Source organism: Somniosus microcephalus, chromosome 5 (genome assembly GCF_052327205.1).
Source record: "Somniosus microcephalus isolate GS21.2 chromosome 5, FLI_Smic_1.0, whole genome shotgun sequence".
Lineage (NCBI taxonomy): Eukaryota > Metazoa > Chordata > Chondrichthyes > Squaliformes > Somniosidae > Somniosus > Somniosus microcephalus.
Genome location: NC_140991.1, coordinates 128,072,631 through 128,084,590, shown reverse-complemented (window position 1 = coordinate 128,084,590; position 11,960 = coordinate 128,072,631). Strand labels below are relative to the sequence as shown.

The 11,960-nt window shown below is 43.9% G+C and overlaps 2 protein-coding genes across 9 annotated transcripts in view; one reads left to right on the top strand and one right to left on the bottom strand.

The window, feature by feature from the left end:
* Window positions 1-4,724, top strand: part of tex10 (testis expressed 10) — a 128,199-nt gene extending 123,475 nt beyond the window's left edge. For all 7 annotated transcript variants that reach the window (XR_015078419.1, XM_085988201.1, XM_085988204.1 and 4 more), the window contains one exon: window positions 3,818-4,724. Coding sequence is in view for 6 of the 7 variants with exons in the window: in XM_085988201.1 (XP_085844327.1) it covers window positions 3,818-3,931 (114 nt within the window). In the remaining variant the exon portion in view is untranslated. The remainder of the gene's footprint in view (window positions 1-3,817) is intronic.
* Window positions 4,645-11,960, bottom strand: part of invs (inversin) — a 425,788-nt gene continuing 418,472 nt past the window's right edge. For both annotated transcript variants that reach the window (XM_085988197.1, XM_085988196.1), the window contains one exon: window positions 4,645-8,063. In XM_085988197.1, coding sequence (XP_085844323.1) covers window positions 7,948-8,063 — 116 coding nt within the window. In that variant the 3' untranslated portion in view covers window positions 4,645-7,947. The remainder of the gene's footprint in view (window positions 8,064-11,960) is intronic.

Genomic DNA, 11,960 nt, shown 5'->3' with positions numbered 1-11,960 from the left:
CTCTCTTGCCCCTCCCCCCGCTCGCTGTCTCTCTTGCCCCTCCCCCCGCTCGCTGTCTCTCTTGCCCCTCCCCCCGCTCGCTGTCTCTCTTGCCCCTCCCCCCGCTCGCTGTCTCTCTTGCCCCTCCCCCCGCTCGCTGTCTCTCTTGCCCCTCCCCCCGCTCGCTGTCTCTCTTGCCCCTCCCCCCGCTCGCTGTCTCTCTTGCCCCTCCCCCCGCTCGCTGTCTCTCTTCCCCCTCCCCCCGCTCGCTGTCTCTCTTCCCCCTCCCCCCGCTCGCTGTCTCTCTTCCCCCTCCCCCCGCTCGCTGTCTCTCTTCCCCCTCCCCCCGCTCGCTGTCTCTCTTCCCCTCCCCCCGCTCGCTGTCTCTCTTCCCCTCCCCCGCTCGCTGTCTCTCTTCCCCTCCCCGCTCGCTCCCCCCGCTCGCTGTCTCTCTTCCCCCTCCCCCCGCTCGCTGTCTCTCTTCCCCTCCCCCCGCTCGCTGTCTCTCTTCCCCCTCCCCCCCGCTCGCTGTCTCTCTTCCCCCTCCCCCCGCTCGCTGTCTCTCTTCCCCCTCCCCCCCGCTCGCTGTCTCTCTTCCCCCTCCCCCCCGCTCGCTGTCTCTCTTCCCCCTCCCCCCGCTCGCTGTCTCTCTTCCCCCTCCCCCCGCTCGCTGTCTCTCTCCCCCTCCCCCCGCTCGCTGTCTCTCTTCCCCCTCCCCCCTGCTCGCTGTCTCTCTTCCCCCTCCCCCCGCTCGCTGTCTCTTTCCCCCTCCCCCGCTCGCTGTCTCTCTTCCCCCTCCCCCCGCTCGCTGTCTCTCTTCCCCCTCCCCCCGCTCGCTGTCTCTCTTCCCCCTCCCCCCCCGCTCGCTGTCTCTCTTCCCCCTCCCCCCCGCTCGCTGTCTCTCTTCCCCCTCCCCCCCGCTCGCTGTCTCTCTTCCCCCTCCCCCGCTCGCTGTCTCTTCCCCTCCCCCGCTCGCTGTCTCTTCCCCCTCCCCCCGCTCGCTGTCTCTCTTCCCCCCACCCCCCCGCTCGCTGTCTCTCTTCCCCCTCCCCCCCGCTCGCTGTCTCTCTTCCCCCTCCCCCCCGCTCGCTGTCTCTCTTCCCCCGCTCGCTGTCTCTCTTCCCCCTCCCCCCCGCTCGCTGTCTCTCTTTCCCCTCCCCCCCGCTCGCTGTCTCTCTTCCCCCTCCCCCCCGCTCGCTGTCTCTCTTCCCCCTCCCCCCCGCTCGCTGTCTCTCTTCCCCCTCCCCCCCGCTCGCTGTCTCTCTTCCCCCTCCCCCCGCTCGCTGTCTCTCTTCCCCTCCCCCCGCTCGCGCTCTCTTTTCCCCCCCCGCTCGCTCTCTCTCTTTTCCCCCTCCCCCCGCTCGCTCTCTCTTTTCCCCCCCGCTCGCTCTCTCTCTTCTCCCCCCTCCCCCCGCTCTCTCTCTTCCCCCTCCCTCCCCCCGCTCGCTGTCTCGCTTCTCCCCTCCCCCCCCCCCCCCCCCCGCTCGCTGTCTCTCTTTCTCTCCCCCCCCCCCCCCCCCCCAACAACAACATGCCCTCGAAAAAGCCTCGGCAGCTGGGCACTCCAGCTAGTAAACTATAAATTACATGAAATAACTATTTTAAACAATCATTTAAATTTTTGAAAAAATTAATTACATTTTCTAACGGGGCTAAAAATAAACTTAACTTTCTTTAAAGTATTTAAAAATAATAAACCTGTGGAAAAAATGTTTTAATTTTAATTAATTCACCACTTACCTTGTAAGAAGCAGACCTTGCGACTGCTTTTTACATGTCTAACTACTGAAGACTTTTTTTGCAGGTTTTCCCGGGAGGGTAAGTTCGATGCGCGCACGCTGCCTATCCTGCGCATGCGTTCCACCTCTGAACCCCTTCTTTCAGGGGAATGGAAGTGCCAGTTTCCCACGCATGCATGAAACCGGCACTTCCATTGGGCTTACAGGTGAGTACCCTGTGCGTACTCGCCCGTGGAGACCCGAATTTCCTTTTTTTTTTTGATAAACCTGGAACTTTCTGCGCACATCACTTGGTACTGTCTAGAGATTCTTAGCTTTAGTTTTGTTTGAATTTAAATTATCACAAACTAAGTTTAAATTTTAAAGTTCAGATTTAATATGTAAAAGAACAGATACTGAAAATGAGTTCAATGTAAACTCATTTCTGTGATAAAATGACATTTATAGATTAAACAAGCGTTGCTCTGGTGTTGGGGACATAATCTGAACCCCTCAATTATTTTTGAGCTACTTGCTCATTCCTTAGTTCCCATGATTTTCAATGCCATATTGATAGAGCAGTATGTACCTTTTTTATAAGATTAAAGTTGAGATGTTGTCAACTTCATGTAGGGGCCTTTGGCATAGTTGCTAGCCCAGTCATGGTTGCAAATCCAAAGGGTGGAGATGTTCCATTGTCTGACACAGTCGGCCTTCATTATAATGAACAGAATCAATGATACCAATCCAGTTCTAAATAGAATTTATCTAATAGTGCTTGGTCGGGGGGGGGGGGGGGGGGAGGGGGGAAGAATCAGTAAGTGTTTTCATTTATTGATATTGCCTAGCTGAAAGTATGGGCAGACAATTTGCTTCAAGACGTTCTATGCATTGCTCCATAACTAGCCAATATGAGGTTTATAACTGTAGACTGGGGGTGATTGAACAACTTTCTCTGTGAGTGACTGTTTCCTCAGGTTATTTTTTCTTCTTTATTTCCCTGGGCCATACACAAACAGAGGGCAGGTGAGAAACTTGCTCCTAGGAGATGTTTGCAAGTGGCCTGGTGAGATGATGTTCCCTCCCACAGAATGGTAGCTGACATGGTGATTGGCTGGAGGCACAAACCCAGATCTGACTACATTGACCCAGCAATGTGGTGCACCACTCTGCTCCTTTTTGCCCAATATTTGGCAGGGATAGAAAAACTCTACCCCAGATGGGGATGTGGTTGACCTTCACTGGTTATCTCCCTCGACAATGCAGCTAAGATTAGGAGCATGCTGGGTGAAATAGAAATCAAAACCTTGTGTCCTACAAATGTGTCATTCAGCACAGTGATGCACAAATTCTCACTATCACTGTAAAGATACTCTATTAAAAGGTTAGTTCACTTAAAATGTAAAATAAGCAGTGCACCATTTTTTTAATGTATTTTTCCTGCAAATGTTCTCCCTTCCATTCTTAAGATGTTGATTTCTTGTTGGGGTCTGACTTTGGAAGTGCTGACCAACCTCTGGTATCTCACCCAAATAGCTATTTTTTGTGTGAGCGCACAGGGAGGGTAACATCACAGATGATCCTGTTCTTGCCCAAAATTCACAACCCAGTCAGAATTGCTGGATAGAATTCAGCATAGGAATCCTGACTTTTTCTTCCCAGTCCAGAGTCTCTGAGGTCATTGCAATACTCCTACCTCTGCTGAGATGATCTAATTCAGCAAAGGCCAGGTATCAAACCTGGAACCTTCCTGGTCTCGAACTCTGCTACTCAATTTATAAACTTGTTGAGTCATCAGTAAGCTTATTCTTAAATGTTTGACCTGCAGAAGGCCAAATAGTGTAATAGACCTAATGTACAATAATAGAGATTTTAAAGGTCTGGTTTATATTGGAGTAGGTTTAGGGCAGGCACCACTCCAATCGGCTTAGGAGTATATTAGTACTATAGTAGAGATGTGAAGTGGAAGATGAAGTCACCGCTAACAATTGCCCCCCCCCTTCCCCTCCCCCAAAAAATACGTAGTCCACGTAGGACAAAAAAAATGGATATAAAGGGTTTGAAAAACTGTTGAAGGGCAAATGGTTGGCTTTTTTGACCTACCATACTATTTTTTTCAGAACTTCAAGACTGAAGATTTCCAAGAGCAATGGTTAACAGACCTTCATTACTGCTTCAGAATCTACCTTACAGCACAGCACAGAAGTTCAGCCAGTTTCCCAGTGACCTATTAAAATCAATGAAATCCAGCAAAATAATGACACCAACTCTTGTTTGCAGCAAAGTTAGATATAGTGGACCTACAGCTCCATAAATATAGAACCGAGTTTGCGAATATATAGAAATAAGATGAAAGAACTGTATGCTCAGATGTTTCTCGGGATAGGTATCTTTAGCTTGACATCCACAGGGATAACAAAATTTCATTTGTTATACAACAGAGATTAGACATATTCATTGGTTGAAGGTGATGTAGCATTTATCAAGAGTAATACACTCATTCTGCTGGATAACTTCCTGGAAATTTACATGGTATTCTGTACTCAGCATATTCACAGGAAATCTCTGTTTAGAATAATAACCTTTCAAGGTTATGCTCAGTGAAAGTGTAAAGATTTTAATAAACCTGCAGAAATGTCTCTTTATTGCAGTTTCTTGAGAACCAATTGCACGTGTGCCTAAAAATGTTCCATAGCTACTTTCAAATTTGCTTTTTTCCTGACCAAAGTCATTTTCACCACAATCCATTTGTACTTTGATTACAGAAATGCTGCCTGTTCTTTTTGTAAGAGTGCAAATAAATTCTTTCCAAAATTTTCAACTATGAACCTTGATTATGTATCCTTTCACCTATCAACCAACATAACTGGTCACAGCTTCTGTTTAATGGCAAGATAGAATAAGATGTTTGTTTTTGTTTGTGATCATTTATTTTGTTACACCAATAAACAATATGAATAAAAGTCTTTATTGAAAATGTATATACCCTGTATTCATTTAATAAAATAAAAAAATAATTCATCTGTATTAACATGAGGCATTTTTGATACACAATGTAGTTTTAATAGGGCAGTAACAGATTTCTAGATACATGGTTAAGCAGATCTATAACTATTAAAATGGAAATCTTGTAAGTTGTGGAATGCCACCAGATAATATTGTTCAGCTAGTGCAGGTGTGGATGTAAAATGTATTCATTCCATTTGCACAAACCGAAGCTGCTTGCCACATAATAGCTAATTACTATATTTGGATATTTTTTTCCAAACTTAAAGCATAATACTGTGCATGTAGTTAGTGTTTGCAGGTGAATGGCTAGGTGATATTTTATCTAAGCAGAAGAATGATATCCCATGGTGTTTGGCAGTATGTAATTAAAGGACGTGTACGTTATGCATGGAACTGTCAAAGAGCCAGTTGAACTAGCAACTACAGGTTACTCCTGTTAATTGTCTTTTTTTTACTCAAATGTGACATCCAGTAGTTTGAATTAAATAATTTTAATAAAACAGCACAGAAGACATTTTTGTATGATTTCAATTCAAATTTACAAATCATTGGAATTAAAAGTAGACTGTAGTATAAATATTGGTGCCAAAGGTTTAACCCTTCTCATCCCAACCTAACGTAATTCCCATTATACTCGTGTCATATTTCACTTCCGTACTGGAGGGATTCAATGCAAATAGGAGTGTATAAACACGCTTAAAAGTCTGCTGGATTTGTATTCATTATCACTTCTGTGCATCAGGTGTTAAGGAAAGGGCACTTGTGGTGTTTTACTAATCAAACACCAGGATGTTTGACTACCTGAGGGGTTAGCCGTTCAAAGGACAGCAATAATATTTCACACAAACTTAAATACACTTTTTTAGATTGTATGAGTTTGAGTGAAAGCATTCTGATTTATGGAAGGCCCCAAAGATTTTATGGTTAAAATAAATTCCACAGGAAGAGCAAGTTGAATAAGCCTCCATGGGAGTGAGTGGAGCAAGTATAAATTTTAACTTGCTTATTGCATCGTACTTTGACTTTCATTTCATTTTAACTCTTCAATACTAGGGACTTTTAAAAATTTATCTGATGCCTTACTGGGCTGGCTTGAGTGTCTAATATATTGATTGATTATGTAAGTGTTGTGATTAGCTGTTCTCCGATTGTTGGTTGCAGTTGGGCTATGTATATATTACGTAAGAGTAGAAGTTTGAATTAATAGGTTAATTTTGAGCAGCAAAAGATCAGTGGAATATGAAGAACCTGTAAGGTGTGGAGTTGATTGGTTGTTCAGCTGAGTTGCAATTGGCCTACAATTAAATTTGAGGGGTTAAAATGCTAAACTGTGTTTTAAATTCATTCACCTTTTTAAGATATCACAGCTTAGCTTAACGGAAGATGGTTGAAGCCTCATATATGCAGTACCTGCACATATGAGAAGTATTGGTGTGTCCAAATGAGCACATGTGCAAGATGAGTCTCCGATTGCTGGTGCTCAACCTCAGTTTCTGAGCTTGAGCATTTAGAGATGCGCCATTATATATGGAAGGCTGAAGAGTTCCTGGAATGCACATTCCAGGAGATGGTCACTCCGCAGGCAGAGTGAATCTGAGGAAGGGAAGTGGATGACAATCCATTGGAGTAGGAAGACGAGTGCTTTTGATGCCACAACCTAGACTCTTAAATGATTCACTTTATAGGTATGTTCCACAGTTAAGTGAGTTAAATGTGTGTTGGAGAGATGATGTGCAGTGCAAAGTTCAGATTCATGGGGCCTTGAGGCTAGTTCTGGGCAGAAGAGATCTGCACAGGATAATGGTCTTCACCTGAACATGACTGGGCCCATGTTCTTGCTAGAATAGTGTTGTGGGGAGGAATTTAAGCTTAATATAGCAGGAGGAGGGAGAAGACAAGATGAGAAAGCAAAAGGGACAATGAATGTTTGTAAAAAAAAAAAAAAAAAACATTGGTTAGGCCATAGCATACTGTGCAATTTTGGGCACCACATTAAAGAAAGGAGAATAAAACCATAGAAAGCATACTGGAGAGATTCACCAGCTTGATGCTAAGGATGGGAAACTCTGGGATTTGAGGTACTATTGGGACTATTCCTACTGGAGCATTGAAGGCTAAGATTTAATTGAGGTTTTTAACATTTGTAAAGGGTTTTGATAGTGAATAGGGCAGATTGTTTGTTTCTTTTGATTGATTCAATTACAAGCGGTTATCAATCTAAAATTATCACTCCGAGTGAGGAAAGAGGTTAGGAGGAATTTTATTATGCAGAGGGTTCCTGGTACATGGAAAAGTTTGCTCAGGAAGTGGTTAAGGCAGAGACCATTGCATCTATTGAGAACTTTAAAATAAATATTAGAAGATAAAGGCTATGAGGACATGTTCGAACTGAGGTGAAACATTTTGGAAGGAAAAATTGTAATCTTGGGTTTCACAGATGGGGGAAATAAAATACAAAAGCGAAGAGATAATGATAAACTTGTATGAATAACCAGTTGGACTGCAGTTAGAATATTACGTGAAGTCTTGGCTAGTCTACTTTAGGAAGGATGTCGAGGTTGTGGACAGGGCATAGATAGGATGCACTAAGATGATATTGGGGTTGAGAGGTTTGAGTTGTGACTAGAGAAACTGGTTCTTTTCATTAGATTAGAAGAGATCAGATAGAGGTGTTCAAAATTATGAAAGGTTTTGATAAGGTAAAGAAAACTTTCTACTGGTCAGTGAATTAATAACAAGGGCATAAATTTGAAATTGTCGAATGAAGGGACAGGTGAGAATTTTTTTTTTTTTGCTCAGGGTTGTTGGGACACGCAGTGCCATCACAGAATCCATAATAGCTTTTAAAAGAGAAGTGGATAAATATTTTTAAACTTTAAAAAAAAAAAAAAATATGGGAAAAGGGCAGGGTAATGGAAATAAGTGGGCTGTCACAGGTATGATGGGCCGAATGGCTGCCTCCGGTGGTGTAACTTCTATGATTTAGGTAAGGAGATGCAAAAGCGAAGCAGTTTTCACATAATTCTTTGGTATAATTTAATCTGTAAATTATAACCTAGATGTGGAGGCTCTTGAAGAACATTTGTCCAAATATGCTCTTTAAATCAGTAAGCTTCTGTGAAAAGCACAGGCACAGCTTTGAGTTTTTTTCTGAGTTGTACAGGGAACCAGTACAATTCAAGGGGCTGAGTTGGGCACATGCCCACAATATATCCGATGTTTACAGTCCTGCGTCGCTGCCTTATTCTTTTGGCCTGGCTTTATATGTCTTTGCCGAAGTGCGTGGTCTCATGTTGTAGGAGAACTGTTTGGACTTTCCAGTGTTTCCCAGCAGCTGAACATGTTGCAGGTTACTCACTGTGGATAAAAGCAGACAAGTTTAAAAACCTGACTCTTGGATTGCTCAGTATGTCCCTCTCATGCTGTTTCTGCATAAACATTTATTTTGTTATAAATGTATGATTTAGGATATTTCCCCCTCTATATTTGCCATTGGAAGTACAAAAGCTCCCTTCTGATTTTGCTACCTACTAGGTGTAATTCAGAGGTAACCTGCTCCCAGTTCTTCAGTAGTATCTCTCCAAGCCACTTGGTAAGCTGCTAGGAGATGCTCAAGTATGGGTTGGGTAATACTATCCTTATTTTCTTCTCTTCGTGCCCCCTCCACATAATACATCTAAGATCAGGAATTGTGGAGTAGAGGAAATCAAACATCATACTTTGCCATCTTTATGGTTTATGTTGATGAAGGGTTAACTAAAACAATAAGTTTTTGAGATGTTACATTTTATTTCCAATCTCCAGCATTCACTGCCTTAGGGACATGAAGCAGGATCAGTGAGTTGCATTCAGCCATAAGGGCATGCAATTACAAGAAAATTATACTAAATCATTTTTTGTTGGCTAATGTCTATTGCCAAGTGTGTTCAAAAGAGTTCTTCTGAGTTCGTATCAATGACTTAAATCTGAGGGCTCCTCATTGTACACTGACTTGACATTTGATGCAATAGGCTACAGCAAAGATAGAGAACCTTTAATCAAGCAGTTTGATGGAAGTGGATTCCACAATGTATCTTCTAGTTAACGGTACAGCATTGGTGGTAGCATAGACCACGTATAGCAGGCATCTCACAGCACTGGAAAGCTACCACCAACACTGCCTCTGCAAAATCCTGCAAATCCATTGGCAGGATAGGCGCGCCAATGTCAGTGTTCTTGCTCAGGCCAGCATTGAAACTTTGACCACGCTCCATCAGCTCCGATGGACGGGTCATATTGTCTGCAGCCCGATACGAGGCTCCCAAAACAAGCGCTCTACTCGGAGCTCTGGCACGGCAAGAGAGCCCCAGGTGGGCAGAGGAAACGCTTCAAGGACACCCTCAAAGCCTCCTTGAAAAAGTGTAACATCCCCATTGACACCTGGGAATCCCTGGCCCAAGACCACACAAAGTGGAGGAGAAGCATCCGGGAAGGCGCCGAACACCTTGAGTCTCTTTGCCGGGAGCAAGCAAAAGCCAAGTGCAAGGAGTGCACGTCAACCCAAGCACCCCACCCACCCGCCCCTTCAACCACCGTCTGCCCCACCTGTGACAGAGACTGCAGGTCCCGCATTGGACTCATCAGTCACCTGTGAACTCATTTTTAATGTGGAAACAAATCATCTTCAGTTCTGAGGGACTGCTGAAGAAGAAGACAGCACTGGGTGTGCACATATATTTCCCAAAACCTGCACTAGGTGAAAGGAGGGGGAATGGCAATGTTCTTAGAGAAGAGTGAGATATGCCACTGACTTATCTTGGAGTGGCTGTTCAAAGACTGGTGAACAGGGTACTGCTTGAGGCGCAGAGTTCCACAGCGCATTTGTGATTTCTGTGCACAAGGAGGGAACCCTAGTGAGTTTGAAAATTGAGAATCCTTGATGTCTATGGCTTTTAATGTGGTTCTTCATGCTGTTGTGATATGTTTACATAAGAACATAAGAAATAGGAGCAGGAGTAGGCCAATCAGCCCCTCGAGCCTGCTCCACCATTCAATAAGATCCTGGCTGATCTGATCCTAACCGCCAATCTACTATCACAGAACCATCTCCTGAATCTAACAGAATTAGCCACACGAAATAGGAGCAGGATCAGGCTACACGGCCCCTGGGCCCGCTCCGCTACCCACAGGGCCATGACCGATCCGAACCTAGACTCATGTCCAAATTCCTGCCTGTAACCCTTAATTCCCTTTACTTCTAGGAAACTGTCTATTTCTGTTTTAAATTTATGTAATGATGTAGCTTCTACAGCTTTTTGGGGCAGCATATTCCATGGACCTACCACCCTCTGAGTGAAGTAGTTCCTCCTCATCTCAGTTTTGAAAGAGCAGCCCCTTATTCTAAGACTATGCCCCCTAGTTCTAGTTTCACCCATCATCGGGAACATCTTCCCCGCATCCACCCGATCCAACCCCTTCACAATCTTATATGTTTCAATAAGATCGCCTCTCATTCTTCTGAACTCCAATGAGTAGAGTCCCAATCTACTCAACCTCTCCTCATATATCCATCCCCGGGATTAACCGAGTGAACCTTCTTTGTACTGACTCGAGCGCAAGTATGTCCTTTCTTAAGTATGGACACCAAAACTGTACGCAGTATTCCAGGTGCGGTCTCACCAATACCTGTACAACTGAAGCAATACCTCCCTATTTTTATATTCTATCCCCCTAGCAATGAAAGCCAACATTCCATTGGCTTTCTTAATCATTTGCTGCACCTGCATACTAACCTTTTGAGTTTCGTGCACCAGGACCCCCAGATCCCTTTGTACTTCAGTACTTTCCAGTTTCTTGCCATTAAGATAATAACTTGCTCTACGATTTTTCCTGCCAAAGTGCATAACCTCACATTTTCCAGTATTGTATTCCATCTGCCAAATCTCTGCCCACTTACTTAGCCTGTCTATGTCCCCTTGCAGGTTTTTTATGTCCTCACTCACTACTTTCCCTCCCATCTTAGTATCATCTGCAAACTTTGATATGCTACACTCGGTCCCCTCCTCCAAATCGTTAATATAGATTGTAAAGAGTTGGGGACCCAGCACTGACCCCTGTGGAACACCACTTGTTACTGATTGCCAGTCTGAGAATGAACCATTTATCCCAACTCTCTGCCTTCTGTTAGATAGCCAATCCTCTATCCATGCCAGAATATTACCCCCAATCCCGTGATTTTTTATCTTAAGCAATAATCTTTTGTGTGGCACCTTGTCAAATGCCTTTTGGAAGTCTAAATACACTACGTCCACTGGTTCCCCTTTATCCACCCTATATGTTACTTCCTCAAAGAACTCCAGCAAATTTGTCAAACATGACTTCCCCTTCATAAAACCATGCTGACTTTGTCCTATTAAATTATGATTATCCAAATGTCCTGTTACTGTCTCCTTAATAATGGACTCCAAAATTTTACCTACCACAGATGTTAGGCTAACCGGTCTATAGTTTCCAGCCTTCTGTCTACTGCCCTTTTTAAATAAGGGTGTTACATTAGCAGTTTTCCAGTCTGCCGGGACCTTTGCTGAGTCCAGGGAGTTTTGGAAAATTATTACCAATGCATCCACAATCCCTACCGCCACTTCCCTCAAGACCCTAGGATGTAAGCCATCAGGTCCAGGTGATTTATCCGCCTTGAGTCCCATTATTTTACCGAGTACCACTTCCTTAGTGTGATTTTGATCGTGTTTAGCGCCTCCCCCCCCTTTAGCCCCCTGTTTGTCCAGTGTTGGGATATTCTTAGTGTCTTCTACTGTAAAGACTGATATAAAATATTCATTCAGTGTTTTTGCCATCTCCATATTTCTCACCATTAATTTCCCGGTCTCATCCTCCAAGGGACCAACATTTACTTTAGCCACCCTTTTTCTTTTTATATAACTATAAAAACTCTTACTATCTGTTTTTATATTTTTTGCTAATTTACTTTCATAATCTATCTTCCCTTTCTTAATCAATCTTTGTGTTATTTTTTGCTGTCTTTTAAAGTTTTCCCAATCCTCTATCCTCCCACTAGATTTGGCTACCTTCTATGCCCTTGTTTTTATTCGAACACTATCCTTAATTTCTTTACTTAGCCACGGATGGCTGTCTTTTCTTTTACACCCTTTTCTTCTCAGTGGAATATATTTTTTTTGGAAGTTGTAAAATAACTCCTTAAATGTACACCACTGATCATGTATCGTCTTACCCTTTAATCTATTTTCCCAATCCACT